The sequence below is a fragment of the Ascidia mentula genome, chromosome 2, assembly GCF_947561715.1.
Source record: "Ascidia mentula chromosome 2, kaAscMent1.1, whole genome shotgun sequence".
Lineage (NCBI taxonomy): Eukaryota > Metazoa > Chordata > Ascidiacea > Phlebobranchia > Ascidiidae > Ascidia > Ascidia mentula.
In genome coordinates, this window is record NC_138567.1 from 12,805,540 (window position 1) to 12,821,448 (window position 15,909).

Sequence of the window (15,909 nt, forward strand, 5' to 3'; positions counted from 1 at the left end):
ATGAAAGGAGGAACACGAAAAGATGTACTTGAAATCGAATGGCAGAGCGCATTGTAAAGTGTATGTTTGCTAAAGGAAACCCTGCTTCAAAACTGCATTGGAAATAATTTATACAAAACTGTTTATATTAGGTGTGGCGGATAACGATACTTTCACAAAACAGATTAAAGAGTTAATTTGCGGTGCACTCTAGAACTGAAAATAACAAATGCAATGTATATAGTGAACTCTAAACAGACTTGGAAAAGGTTTTCACAAAGGCGTCAAACAAAAAGTGTGCCGTCCGAGTCGACGCCCAGAAACACCATTTGTTCGTCTTGGCCTTGAGAATTGGAAGCAGTTGTTTCATTGGGACTATCCTGGAAAGAAATAGGCGGAAGTACTGCAGTCGAAACCTGATCTTGTGAGATTGAGTCAACTGCTGAACTCGCGACCATTTTACCAGGGACCAGTTGTCTTGTTGAGGAAGCAGAAAGCTCGGAGTTGTTCGTGCAGGAATTAGTATCTGCGGCTATCACAGGTTCCAAGTTCTGCAAAATAGGCAGTTGTTGAATATCAACTTTAGTCCTTTGCGCAACTTTATACCGTGATATTTAGACGGTTTTACTTCCGGAATATACTCAGTCTGAGTAAACTTTGGTGGCTACTACACTGATGGGATTCGAACCCAGGATATCTTGGCCATGATTATTTTACGACTTTTTCAATGACCCTTACGGCACTGACAAATTTATTTCAATAAATGCCGCTAAGCGATTACAAATCCATGACCGACAGATTATATATTGTCCTCACTCTAGATTTGACCGAGACATCAGGACGAACATAGACAATTAACTACACAAACAAGTACCTGTTTCTCGCGTAAACCCGATTGCTGTGAGCCGTAATCCGATGTTGAAGAAGATGATGAGATCCAACTATTCCTCACGCACGGGATTCCTCCTCTCGCGGAGAGAGGAAGAGAGTTAACTGGGATCTGATCCTCGTCACATTCCTCCACGTTCAGAACATACAAACCGCTCTCATTAGGGATGTCTGGGGAATGTCTTTTGGGGGCTTCTTGGACGTTAACCTGAAGATAGAAAACATTGGAGTATGAATAAAAAGCAGTTACCATAACACATTTTTTATTGAGGTTCGCATCAATGACAACCATGAGATAACAATTATCTTTTTCTTTCAAAAACATCAATATTTTCTAGATGGAGATTTAAATATTTCGATATCATAACTACAGTTAAAATTAGACGGAATTACACCAGAAAAACTAACCATCATAAAACTAAATCAGGCAAAAAAACGCATTTTATATCGAGTTTGTTTTCACGAATCGAGTCCAAATACCCGAAACGCTTTGGATCTATAGTTTATCGATTACCTAAAATTAACCTCCGTTTGAGAAGCGAACATCTGGAACAAATTGTAAGCAAACGAACATCTATTTCCCAAACACAGCATTTACCGCATAAAGTGCATCCATGTCTTGGCGTGACGTCGTCTTACAGTGAGAGGGGTCGGTTTCTGGAGATAGAAGAGGTTGTAGCTGATAGCAGCGATCGTCAAAGGCGTATCGGCGTTTTGAGTTTAAAAACGAGGACGTGGAATAGGAACGTGGCATGGATGGAAGAGTTTGACAGGTTTCGCGTGTCTGAGTTTGTTGCATCCCATGGTCGTTCAAGCTGTCGATTGGCATGTTGTCAGGAATTGGAGGATATGGATTGTACGTCATTGAGGCTTGTCGTTTCGGGTTGAGCGACATAGAATGGTAGCGTTGACCTGAAAAGCAATACAATATATACTACGAGGCAACAAAAACAAATCACATTTGTACATGGTTATAAGGTAATGCATTACACAGTTTAAGTGATTTTTTTGTGATTAAGAGATTACAAGAAACCGCCGATATCGAAATCAGCACCGAACCGTTGCGTGACTACGTTTAGTGTCAAACGCATCAGGAAGTTGCCGCGAATTTCAACTATCAATTTCTTTGTTGTTATCGGATAAGTCTTACAGTTCGAAGCATTTTTTAAACATAGGGCTTGCTTTTGTTTTTGGGTCAGAAAAAAACCTTGTTAAAAGTTTGTGAGATTGGAAAACTTTGTTTGTGTTTTATTTAATTAAAAGTGTCCCAACCGTGACCTTCCTCGACCGTGTTTAGTGCGACTCCAACACTGCATGAAAACTTGGGACAAACAAATTAAATTCTTCAACACAACCGCGACACAAAAACCGCAATCGGCAATATAAAGCACACTACTAACTTGCGGACTGAAATCTAACCTTGTGGATAGGTAATTTCCCCAGCGTGTCTTATTATGTCACAACAGCGACCCGAAGCCTGCACGAGGGACCTCTCCTCAATACAGCGGACGCATGAGTCCCAGTCATTCGAATGGCTGCATGCTGGCGTTGAATGTTGGTTGGTTCCAGCGCAGGAAAGCATGTCTACACTACAGCGGTCCAAAAACCGACCTCGCTCGCTTGATGGTGGGAGGTTATGCGGCAAGTAATCGCTGTATCTGGTTCTAGGCACAGACTGCATCGTTCCACACCTTTGGTACATTTCTGTGGAGAAGCGTCAAAAACATTTTGCTACTGAATTCTTAGTCGGGCTTGATCATTGTACAAAACTATGCGATTTACGTAAAATGCTTTGCGTTGAGCAAATGCAAATAAACATTTTACATTAACGATTACCTACTGTTTGCAAATTCAACGTGTCATTGCAATCGTATGCACACAACTTCATATTCCTGCCGACAAAAAATACACTTACCGTTGGTGTATGACGCCTCATCGTGCAACAGAGAACTCACGCTGGTGTCACGTGACGACCTACGTCCTTGCAAGTAAGTCACGTGTCGTGCCTCGAAGTTTGAGAGGTCCTGATTGTTAAAAGCGTTGATGAAATACACGTCCAAGTACTTAAAATTGTTGCTAAATACCCAGAGGACAAAACAACTCACCGAACGTGCTCCGCTCATTCCGTCAGCGCTGTAGGCAACACGTGACATGCTGTTACGCTCCAGCGATTGTCCGCTGCCTCCGAAACGATGTGCGCCATCTGCAGCGCCTGAAATAGAGAGTTATATAGTTTACATACGTTAAGGATTTCAGGTGCAGATGTCAGGTATTTTGCTTGATTTATAATTGTTATTTGTAGCTAATCTAAATACATGGGAAATATAAGCAATTACAAATGCAGGATACTGAAAGAAACTCGACAAGTCTGTTTGTTTTTAAATGTAATCCTCTTAATAGTAACAAGTACAATTTGTTTGTATGATACAAACATCAGTAAGTACGACACAAGCTTAAATCAAAGAGTAGGATGGAATGCAGATCAATAAAGATAATTCAGCTCCCTCATACCGCAGTCTACGCTTGCGCGCATGAATGATGACGTTTGATGAACGGAATGGTGATGATCCCCGTTTTCACTGCTCGTTAAACTTGCATTCGGCGTTGGAAGGCTGTCACTCTCAGTTCGAAGACCTACAAAGTATTTAAATTAAGAGTTGTACAACATAAAAGTCACGACAACGATTATTTTTAAATATGAACCAGTTTAAAATGCGATGGACAAGGTATAAATATGAACTGAAATTAACAAACCTCACTTCCCTAAAAGGACATACCTCAGCATTCTATACCTTCATGTGCCGTTTGTTTTGAATTTTAATAGGAATGTAAAGTAAAACGTCAAATACTTTCAATTGCATTTACTATGTCTATATGTTTAAACTTAGTGTTACAACAACATATCGGGATTATTTTTGACCTATTGAAATGTATCTTTGACTCAAAACAATAGCATATTTAAACCTAAAATTTTCACTTTAAACGAAAGAAAGTTTTCATACTTTTCGGTTTGGAGACACGACGGTGTCTCAGATAGCGAACCACGATGCATGCCAGAAGGATTAGAACCACCAACACCAACGCACAGGATGCTGCAATAATTAGCAGGTAGTTCGTTGGAAGATGGGTGCCTGCAATGTTGGAAATATGATGGTAAGCGCATAACAGTGTGGGTCTATATGGGTTCCATTACAAAATGTGCGCTAATTACAGTATAAAATCGACGTTTAAAATGATTTCATTCCGCAACTTACCAGGTCCTGAATTTGATGGACTTGCCTTCAAACCTTTAAAAACAAAATTTAAAATTTAATAGATCGCCAATATCATCATCAGCTTCAAAAAATGGTATAGTAACTCTTACGTGATGTGGTGACTAGGCGCGCTTTGATGGCTCCGCTGCTCCCATAGGTGTTGAATGCTAACATGCACACAGCGTATGACGTGGAGTGACGTAATCCATCGATGACATATGAAGTGCGGCTATGTGGAACGTTTATTTGCCTCCATTCGCCGATTTCATCGTCAAACTTGCAATCTGATGAGGCGGAAGACGCCCTAAATAAAATGATTGGTAAAACATATTGATTTTTACAAAGCCGAAATTCTCATGCCAGAACTGAATTTTTGCGTGTCAAGAGGGGTAGAAAATGCCCAAAATAATTAAAGTTATAATAATATGCAAAGAAATTACCCGACAGTTTAACAATAGAAATTTGAATTTGTAATTGCCTTATATACTATACTACTGCGTGCATAGGCAAAATACTGGCAGTAACTACAACCAAATCCCACAGTTAAGTAACATAACTTACGGAAAATACTGGAGCAGGAAAGTTTGTGGCGCCCCTCCGTCAAACCCAGCATGCCACGAAAGAGCAATTGCGTCATGAGTGACGTTGATAACTTTGATGTCACTCGGCGCGTCTGGGGGCCCTTGTGGAACAAAAAAGTGTTACACAATGAGGAAACGATATACAGCTTCGAAATTATCGTAAGTTCATACCCCTCGGCACGAGTTTGGCTTCGATCTCGTCCTGGTCTAGGGAATTGGTTGCTACGCAACGAAATGTTGAAGCGAGACTTTCATCTAAATGAACTACTCTGGTATTGACGAAAAGCATGCTGGTGTACACGTCATTCACGTAACTTGCCTCGTCGATTACGTAACTGTATAGAAAATACATTGCCTTGAAAATACACGACAGCACTTTCGGCTAAAATCGGTACTTGAGAATATCATAATAAGACAAATTTAAGTTTAAAATTAAAACTTAAAAATAAATTTTTTGCCCAACAAAAGCGCTACATTTATTCCTTTAAAAGATATACGGGTAAGATCTTAAAACTCACCCGGTCTCCAAACTGTCGCTCACGCCCGACACAATAACCGAACCGTCGTCGTCCCTCCAAGAGAACGATACCTTGGGATTCCCCGTTGCCATGCACACAAGTTCGGCCGACATCTTTCCGCCACTTGAGGGCGGACGAGCCACTTTTAATGACGATCTTGTTCGGTCTATTTCCGCACCAACTAAAGTAAAAAAAGACAAGGTTGTAGTTGTGGTTTAGAAAGCCCAAGGCTATGTGATTCAGAACAATAGAACTATGATCAACGTAGGTTCACAGGCTACTTCTGCGTTGTATGATCAACGTATTGCGTTTTTTCGAGCAAACCCATTAATCGCAATGTGCGTTTTTTTATTACTGCAAATATTCTGTGATATTTTCAACGACAAATGTCGCGAGTAATACAATGAATTGCTTTGCGTTTACTATATCCAATCACAATACGCGTTTTTTTTCAACTAAAACTACGCCAGAATTTGGTTGATTTGGTCAAAATAAATTTGCCGCTTGTTTTTCATTCATGATGCACACATTCTTACATTGTACAGAAAGCTCCACACCCATTTCCGCCGCTTGACCAATTCCGTTTGTTGCCACGCAACGGTACTCCCCCCGATCGTGTGACGTCACGTTACGTAGTATCAACGTTGTAGAGTTTTTGGACAAAACTACTTCCAACTTGTTTCGACGCAAGTTTGGAATCTAAAAAATGTCGAACGGGGTGTTGGCGAAAAACGTTTGAAAATGTATCTTTGGAAAAAGGATTATAAATGCATTTGTTTGCATTGGGAAACGTTTATCAGAAATGGTCTACGTCTGGGATGTTAAAGAAACTTACCACTTTCGTCCACTGCACCTCAGTGTTTAAAAGAGGATGACCCTCGAACTCACACAGGAGTGTTACGTCACTTCCAACCCTGACGTCACTCGGTGCGACCATCTGGGTGATCTTGGGAGGGTCTAAATGAAATTAGAATTTAATTGATATTCTGCAAAGTCAATATAAAACACTGTTTTTGTTACTTTGCATTGCAGCACAAGTGTAAAAAACTTGAATCTCTCATAATATTTGTTTATATTTTATATTAAGAAAAGTGCAATTGTACTTCCAACTTTAACTATAATGACTATGCATGAAGTCGTCATTTTAAACATGAATAAAGGTATTTCTATTTCTTTCGAATCACCAGAGTATATTTTAATGCTATTAATTATATGCGCAAAAATATTGATGCTTTACTGGTCTTATATAATCGTTCCATGAACGCAAAACAACTTACAGAACACGTCGATGGTGAAGTTTACAATCAGGGAACCTCGGTCATTCGTCACTTCAACTTGGTACAATCCACCGTCCTCATTTCGGACACTAAGAATTCTAAGAACATTCCGATCCGTCGTCCAATGCACTCTATCACTGCGAGGTAACGCCACCTTGCGTCCCCAGGTTGACACCCCGGCACTCAACAGCTCCCTGTCACGTGAGCTGGAAACAGCACCTGATTGGCGCAGATATTTCCACCAGCGGAAAGTTAGTTTGTTAGGGTTGGCTCTGATTGGTATTTGGACGATGAAGTTGTTGCTGTTGACTGTTGTGTTGAACTTTAATGGTTTGATGCTTATTTGAGGTGGGAACTTGATATCCAATATCACATCGCTCTCGGTCGACTTTTCCAAAACCTCATTGGTCGCCCTTAATTAAAAAAAATCGTTACTTGCTTTTGGAAGTGGCTGTGTTTCTGTCGAAAATTGCAACAAATCTAATGTTTTGCTGAAGAAATATGGAGAACAAATTCTGTTTTTGAATATTAAAAATGGATTTTTTTTCACTTGAATCTTGTTAATCATATAAAAAAAAAAAATCTGTGTTCCGCCTTAATTTGTAAATCTATTAGACGGTTTAAAACTATCTATAAACCTGCATGTTATTCTTGATTGATCAAACGAAGATGTCGGTGTGAGGTACAACTGACTTCTTGTGATGAAGCCAACGTATTTACTGGAAGGACGGTTGCTGTTAGTTACAGTGGGATTCACATCTGCGGCCACTGCACCGTCTTCAATTAACTTTCCGTTGTACCACCTGAAAGCAAAAATGTTTAAGGATATTTTTGTGTGAGTGCTACCCTACATGCATATTAGGTTTGCTTTTAGATCCTTTTGTTCAAGCAATATGCAAGTATAACAGTGTCATAAAATTGCAATATTGCATGAGTGCGTCCTGTTGGAGTTAACAATGATAGCCACCCATCAGAAATGTATTAGTTTGAATTCCAAGCTACTGGCCCAGAAATTTCCTTTAACTTCGTCTAATTTGTACAGGGCATTCTTTTGTCCCCCTTTGGTTGGTATTGAAACAAAAAAAACGCATTTGTGCAAGTGCTTATTGTTCATTACACTCACCACGTTACAGCAGATATGGGAAATGAGGGCGAACTCTCACAAACCAAACTCATTCTCTGTCCACTGAGCAAAATCTGGGGAAACTGCGATATTTGTACGCTTGCAGGCGGGTACAATACCTAAAAATCAAAGTAAGGTTTGATTACATACGCTGCTAGCGTTTATTACCAGAAATTTCCGCAATTACCAACCTCAAGAACAATACTGTCACGCTTCGGCACGTTCGAAGCCACGTGATTGGAGCGACATTCAAATTTGCGCGCGTTGTCTGATTGGTTGAGTACGATTTCTATGACGCTGCATGTGATGCTTTTAGCTTTGCAATCAAGTACTTGGCTGGGGTCGATATGAGTGACAAGCCGTTCGTCAGAAGAAATAAGTTGACCATCCCGGTACCATGAAAGTTCTGGGGCTGGGTTTCCACCCTAAAATTAGACAAGCCACAGATTATTAACTCGTTTATCGTATTTCCCAAAACCGAAACAAAGACGTATTTTTCAAGATTGTCAAAAATGTTGTAAACTCCGACGTTTTAAAAGTAATTTCCTAAAATGCATTTAACCAATCAATAATCCAACTTACTGTTGCGGTGCATTTTAGCTGAACGGTTTGTCCCGAGTAAAGCTTGCCTTGTTCTCCACCTTCCGCAAGGTGGAACACGCGAGCAGTGACGTAAAGGGGAGGATAATTGATATTGACGACAGCTGGTGTCTGCAAAAGCATAAATCAACGTAACCTGACAGCACATCCAACAGACAGTATTTGTCTTCAAATAAGTCGTAAAGAGATACAGTAGCCAGAATATCACTTACGTCTTTTTGGTAATTCAGCTCAGATATCATTGAACGGCACGAATACATTGCATCCGCGTCTCTCCTTGTGACCCTAGTTATCATTAGGGTACTCTGTGAGTGCGAGCTCAAGTCAAGCGTAGTTACAATGACGTCACCGCTGTCTGGCGTCAAAGGCAAACCATCGCGATACCTAATAAACAATACATGTTACATTGAATCTTACAAGTTTAAATTGTGCTTATTTTCAGAGGTTGTTTCAAATAAATCCGTTTACTCACCAACTTAACGTCGCCCTTGGGTTGCTTTGGGCAGTTCGGCAAGTAAGGGAAACTGAAGTGTTCTCGAATACGCCATCTTGCGGATGTTGTGATACCACGATGTCGGATGGAGAATCTGAAAGCAACATTTATTCAAACAAGCGAACAGACAATCGGCGCAAATATTTGATGCGCCGAATACTGGGCAGGTTTAACGCGAAAAAACTACAAGTTACTCAAAACAGAACAACCACAATGCTTGGTTGCGAGGATTTTAAAGGTAATCATCAATCTGTGCTCAAAGTCAAACAATAATTCTTTCATTGAATTATATTCCTTTTGTGCACAATTGTTACAACAAGGCAAAGGTTTATTGTTTTATCACATTTCCAACTATCTCCATGTATCTGATAACCGTCACGATTATAATTTCACTCACAAAGAACTTGGATTCTCGTTTGTGTTGTCATGGCAGAGTTTAGGGCTGGGCTGTTCACAGAACACGTGACCATCTTGCCATCGTCCTCTGGCTGTAGTCGGTAACGAAGTGCGCTTACTGCTCGATCATCGGATGTTGTCAGCTCCCCGAGTACGTCTCGGTCACCCTAAATCGCGGTAAAATGGTAAGAATGTCGTAATCCCCACCTTTTTGAGTGTGTTGTTAGTTATTACAAGTTCTCCATAAAAATGCGGTCATAATGTACTTCCTATGAGCGCCCCTGAACATATCAGTAAATAAAAGGAAGTCTTTCGACCTTGTAAAATAAAGATTTGATCTAACCTTTAGAGACATGAAATACAAACTGTCATTTAATTTAAGAAACGATAAAATTTATTATTCCCAGTGCAACAGGACATGATTTTATTTTCAATCGTAACACAGCCTGTTTTTATTGCGATGGAGGCCCAGAGTATCGCGAAGAGACGGCAGACAGAGACGGATGCGATTTGTCGTCGGGAAGAGGGAAATTATGAAAGTGTCGAGTAAGCACGTGCGGGTTGAGGGAGTTGGCGTTTACTCGCCTGCCAAGTGCACTGTGGGTCGATAACCGTCGAGGTATTTAATCAGCACGTGCACAGAAGACGATAATGAGATATCGCGATATCTCAACTGTTATCGAAACCGCCGGGATGTGGGCCGACTTAGCCAGTTACAGCATTAAATCTTATCTTTGGAAGATAGCGGACGCCCTCCCCCCGATTCGAACTAAACGTTTATTCAGTTAAGGTGTTCGCATTAAACGTATTCTGTCGTTTCACGTTTTTCGGAAGCTTTTGCTTTTGAATGTGGGTGAAAACCACCGAGCGTGACTTGCTTCCCAGTGAAAGAACTTCGTTCTTATTACAAGTTTGGTGAGCTGAAAAACGCCCCAAAACACCACTGAAAGGTTTAGTAGAAAACTCGGTGTTGGAAACAAAACAAGAGTGGCCATTGGAATCTTCGTGCCTCTTAACCGCGATTGCACTTGATGGGCCGCAAAGCTGAGATCGATACACGATTTTCCGATTGACCGGCTTCGACAACTTTGGGACAAAACACCCCTTGTGCTCAACGAACACCACTAAGGCGATCGCATACAAGAACTGACTTTGCTTTAATCGAAGTGGTCGCGGTGCGAAGGACGCGTAACACAAGTCGATGGCGCGTAAGAATCCTTATAACGTCGTCATAATCAAAACTGTAAATAGCTTTTTCGATTAACAGCCTGTATCGAGTTTTTTCGACACTTTTTTGCGACGGTAAGCAGAAGGCGAAAAGCGCTGATGTCGTTTCGATGAGCGTTGACGAGGCGTGGGCGTATTAATACTGACCCTGTTTTCATGTTTGCGCTCGCGTTTGGGTAATTTTCAATAATAGGCCTAGACGCATTTTGCCAATATTAATCGAATGATAATATTCATAATATAAGTTTGCGAATAATAATTTATTATTCACCTTTCTGCAAAGGTGCGATGTTTAAAACATGTAACCCACTCTGCTAACCGGGCGAAAAGTCCCGTAAAAACAAATTTCCGTAACTTCCAATACTATAAAGCAGTACTTATAATGTAGACATACCACTTTCCAGGATATCTCGGCAAGAGGATTGCCACCAAAGCTTATGCATTGCACAGACAAGTTTCTTCCGGCAATCAAACGATCAGCAGCAAAATCGGACAATGTCGGGTTACCGGGAGGATCTTGTAAGAAAATGATAAATAGTAATACAAGCTATGTAATGACTGTGTTACACAAATAATAAATTTGAGAAAAATGCAAGTACTGTCCACAAATTTAACAATGACTTTATATAATACTGTACACAGTTTCACATATTCTTAAATACTTCAATGGATGAAATGTCCTTAAGGTTGTAAATATTCGTTAGAATGGCTATAAATAAAATAGTTAGAGAGAAATCATTTCCACTAAAGCATTTTTTTATAAGAAAGCCAAAGATAAGATGTTGGATATATTAAGCAGACGTTGCAACACAACCGTGTTCATCTTTAGTAGCATCTCTCCCCGACAGCATCTTAGCTTTGGTTTTTTTTATATAAAGTATAGCCAGCACCACCTTCTTTGCATCTAACATTACTATATGTTTAAACCAGTGTTGTCTACTTACACAATACGTTGAAGACGGCCGTAGTGACAATAGGAGATTGTGAAACAGGATGTGAAGCCAAACATTGTACGGTTGAACCGTTGTGAGACCTGGCGGGTGTGAAGGACAAGGTGCTAACACTGGTGGTCAACTTGCTGCCTGTGTTTTGATAAAGCATAGTCGGATTAAAAACAAATGCCAAACATGGCAGCCTGGTTAAGTTCAATAAGAACGAGGGCGGTTGGCGGGTTTTATATAGGTTGAAAAGCACGACTTGAAATACGAGGCAATCGTTTCGACTTAATGAAGAGTTTTTTCACGCTGTCTGGTTTTATAGCACACCAATAGCATATATATTTTGCTTCTATAGCGATTCACTGACAAAAAGTATAGTTTTGTTGTCACTTATGGTTTGCTCACAACACAAACAGTGGGATTCTGCTTATCCCTTTGTAAACAGGCCCGTTTTACACATTGTTGAAGTTTGTCTGATTTCATTCATAAAACAAATATTTCTCACGTTGTTTACCACTCCGAAATGATATTGTCAAAAACAAGAAACATTAATTGTTCTGCATTTACACGTACAGGATATAAAGAAACGTAAGAATGGGTTTAGTGAATTTTCATAACAAACCCACACTCACCTGGAATTTTATTATCAACAACTGGCCGAAATACGTCGTTCTCCCCAACCTTCCACGTGATCCGAGCAGGAGGTTTGCTTTCCACGGCGCGACATTGGATGGAAACTGGCTGGTTTTCCCTTACCGTAATTCTATCCTGTTGGTCGACGGGCGAAATGACAAGGCGCTTCGGTGGCACTACCAAGCAGACGAAGTTGTTTTATTATTGATGATGGAGACAATTGCTGTCATATTAAGCAACCTTAAAACGCCAGAATATATTGAAGAGATACTTTTTCTTTTTTATGCATTTAAAAACTATAAAAACGAGAAAAAAAAAGTGTTTTTAAAACGATAAAGCACGTTGCATTTTCTGTAAAAAAGTAGTAAAGTTATGTGAGCTAAAGACAGATGGCAACTGTTTCGACCTATTCGTTCTTATCAGTGCAGCTTGGTGACTGTTGTAGCCGATCTTGCACGTCAAACGACCAAGCAAACACTTTCTGCCCACCTGCCTGTGGCTCACATAATTCATTGGCTTCCAATATTTATTATAGTGAAATTGATCAAAAACAGTAAATCATTCTTGAATATAGTTTTTGGGAAGACCTAAGCGACTATAAAAAGGTTCACCTTGGACGTTGATGTAAGCTTTCCTGGAGCGCACTTTATCGAGTGGATCTTGACATTCGTAAACTCCGTCGTCGTCGATTGTGACGTTCTCAATTCGCAAATTCTGTTCACCTAAAGGAGAAAACCGTTTATACAAATTACAGCATGTACATTTCCATATCACATTGTTAGCGAGACCATTAGGGTCGTAACCTTGTCATAAAATATTTCGTTTTTTGCCCAAAATGCTGTAATTATCACCAGTTAAATGTAAAGTTACGTATGTATTGGTAGCAGATTTAGTGGAAATGGGGGTTATAACAAGGTAATTGTTACCGATTGTGTTGGTGTGTTGCAAGCTGTATCTGTTTATTGGCGAGTATCCGTCTATACCAAATATGGCGAAGCCGTCTTTCGTCCACGTGACAGTATTCTGTAACATATTTCACATTAGACAAGCGAAAAAATTATGAAAATCTTCGGAACAATACAATTTAAATGTTTTTTCTTAGATGAAATTGCTACGGGGTTGCATTTATGGCACAGTGAAGTCTTTGGAACTCGAAATTAAAGTTTAATGATGAATTTGAAATACCAGACGCCCGATGAACAGGTTTTTGTGGAAGAATAGCGTATCTGCTAATCTAAAATAAATGCAATTCCCTTACAAGAAAAACCATCAGCAACCAAACACATAGTCAAAATAACCTTTTCCCAAACAGGCTGCTTTAGACCAAAATCTCCACACGTTTACCTGGTAGTTTTCAATGTGACACTGAATGACAATCTGCCTCGTTCCGGCGAAGACGGTCTCGTTTGAAGGCTGGCGGAGAAAACGAACCGGGGCTGATTCCGCGAGCATTTCTAATGCAAACAAACAATAGATAACGACATCACATGGGTAATTATTATTAAGGTGGACAATGCCGATTACCGTATGTCCCTTTGCAGTGCATTAATTCTCTACGACAGGTTTACAGCGCACAGGGGAGTTCGGCCTATTAAAGATTAGGATGATCCTGGCCCAAATTTTTAAGATTAAGTGCCTTCAAGTTACAACGACGCAAAACGCGCCAAGATTGGTGGAACGTGCTCGTTTTGAAATAGGTCACCAATGCTTTTGGGCGTATGGTCTCGTGATATCACCAACAAACTTGTTTTAAATATTTAAGTAAATTTATTTTAATGAATTGTACAAGCTGATCCAAAAACTAGAGCGGCAAATCAAAGAGAAAAGAAAATGGATTTCACAGTGGCGATCGACGGAATAAAAGCAGTGCGTCAAACGTCGCGTTACTATGGAGACCCGCCGGAACTTCGTAAGTCAAAAATCCCGTCAACAATTATGAAATACGGTCGGGCCGCGGGGATCCCGCTGCCATTCGGCCGAAATAAAAAGGCCTGAAAAAATGGTGGCGTTGCGAGATGTTCGTCGCCACGAAGTCCTTTGTTGGCAGTGAACAAAACAAACACGCGAGACCGGGCACTGGCCGGCCCATGGCCCCCAGCGTCAGCGGGCGCTGTGTCTAGTTTGGCGGCTTCATAAAAGCAACATGAAAATGTGGCCCTGCAACGTGTTTCGTCTTAATTAAGGCGTAGTAAAAAGCAACGCTCCGCCTTGCGATGGATGAAGAATTACGGCGAACGTTTGGGCGTTTCCTGAACAGTTGATTGGGTAATTTACCATCGGCCACACTAACCAACCACAATTCTCACTGTATTAGGTTTACGTCCAGTTTTACAATCTTAAGTCTATCTTATTAGTGACGTTTTAATAATCTCGTGGCAAAGTGCTACAACAACGATATTAAAACAAACTTCAGTTCGCAAACATGAAAAAACTTTTTCTTTATTTGAAAAAATTCAGGGTGGCTTTGTTTCTGGCAACACAATCCAGTATTGTAAACTAGCGAAAGCGGCATAATTTTTAACTCCCATTATATAAGCCAAGCTACCCCACTGGCAAACTCCCATGCGCACACCCAGCACAAAGACGCATCTTATGTAATTCGGCGCATGTTTGTTTGCATATTAAACGTAAACATCGCATTACGCCAGCGTGGGGGCGCCTGATAAGAAGCATTCCAGCTTGAATCTAATATAAGAAGACGATGGTTCACTGAGCTATGATGTCATACCCACATCGCGCGCTTCTGATAAACGGATTACGTACTTATGTTTAAATCCAGTTTTGACGATTGCATCGTATCCTGTTTCAAAACTTTACTCAATAGGGAAGTTTGGTTAAAAAGGAAATTAACGAAAAAACGAGGGCGTTAATTAACGTGATTTCCCTACCTTGGAAGCTCCAAAGCAGCAAGCTGATGAAAAAGCTCCATTGTATATTCCCCCTCAGCCCGTTTGGCATTTTTCTCACGTTCCTATTTACCCGCAATGGGCTGAATCCACCAAATAGTATCATCAGCAATATAATAATTTTATCCAAATATAAAGTCAAGAAATCTGAAGAAAAAGACAAATTGTTGTGAAAAAATTGAAACAAAACATATTCCTCAGCCTTGATGAGTCACAATAGTCAAAGTGGTGGCAATCAAAAAAGATAAGGCGACATCAGCGCAGTCGCTTACACTATCTCCATCAACTACAAAGAACAAGATCAACCTTGAATGCAATCTAGCAATACCCCAGTCTTCGTCGCATACCCTGACTTGATAAACCACTTAAAACCCTTTAGTATCCTCACTTTCCCACGTAGGGCTGAGCCAATCACAGTAGATTAAGAAAGTCGCTAAACCCTGTAGCCTCCAGCATTTAGGCTTGCTTCTGTCGCATCAACATTTTGCTTGATTACTTCCCTAATTGTGAGCAAAGAAAATACTGAGCCTGTCCAAAGGTTTCGATTTCAATGCAGTGCAACTGAGTTCGAAGTGAGAAAAATAATTTGAGGAAATAATTCTGTCGTTCTTTATTGTTTGAAGTTTTCTTTGCGCTGGCAGACGAACGTATGGTAAAATTGGCCGAGTTGAAAGCTGCACCCGAATGCTAAATAATTTCTAATTGTGTAAGCTGTTGTAGCTTTAATGGCGCACACAATTATTTGACAAGAAAGCTATACACATAATTTACTTCGAAGTAGCATGCTGAAGGAGCCTGAAGTCACAACTAAATATTCTCTCTGGCATTGAATAATGCGCAGATAAAATACATGGCTGATTTTTTGTAAATGTTGAGAACAGTTGAAACACTGACACCCACTCCATCGCACGTGCAACGCATCCCATAAAACTGCTTATTAGACAAAATCTAAGACAAAAGCGGGCGTTCTTTTAGTGGCCGCAAACACCCGGCGCGTCCCCACCAACTAAAGTCGTAAAATCATCGCAACTCCTATTAAAACCCTTTCCATCTCGTTCTGTTTTTTCTTCTATCTACCGTGTCCTGGACTGCCTCA

At 40.4% G+C, this 15,909-nt stretch overlaps 1 protein-coding gene across 1 annotated transcript; it reads right to left on the reverse strand.

Annotated features, from left to right (window-relative positions):
• Positions 1-14,955, reverse strand: LOC145889107 (nephrin-like). Its single transcript, XM_082979990.1, has 30 exons — positions 14,796-14,955; positions 13,252-13,361; positions 12,834-12,930; positions 12,519-12,629; positions 11,907-12,083; positions 11,281-11,418; positions 10,731-10,852; positions 9,111-9,276; positions 8,693-8,807; positions 8,433-8,604; positions 8,203-8,331; positions 7,812-8,045; positions 7,621-7,739; positions 7,136-7,300; positions 6,498-6,910; positions 6,056-6,177; positions 5,757-5,919; positions 5,221-5,401; positions 4,874-5,037; positions 4,683-4,803; positions 4,232-4,425; positions 4,122-4,154; positions 3,870-3,998; positions 3,379-3,501; positions 2,973-3,079; positions 2,783-2,891; positions 2,287-2,571; positions 1,466-1,779; positions 854-1,075; positions 1-530 (listed from the first exon to the last, which is right to left on the reverse strand). The coding sequence occupies exons 1-30, from the start codon at positions 14,917-14,919 to the stop codon at positions 264-266; spliced, it is 4,926 nt and encodes a 1,641-aa protein (XP_082836116.1). The 5' UTR covers positions 14,920-14,955; the 3' UTR covers positions 1-263.
• Positions 14,956-15,909: the final 954 nt, after the last annotated feature.

Excerpts from the sequence above, each read along its gene's own strand:
- LOC145889107 (XM_082979990.1), bottom strand. The coding sequence starts at position 14,919 with ATGATACTATTTGGTGGATTCAGCCCATTGCGGGTAAATAGGAACGTG. Across the intron at positions 7,301-7,620 it reads CCCATATCTGCTGTAACGTG|GTGGTACAACGGAAAGTTAA; the intron begins GTGAGTGTAATG and ends TTTTGCTTTCAG. Across the intron at positions 4,804-4,873 it reads AGCCAAACTCGTGCCGAGGG|GGCCCCCAGACGCGCCGAGT; the intron begins GTATGAACTTAC and ends TTGTTCCACAAG.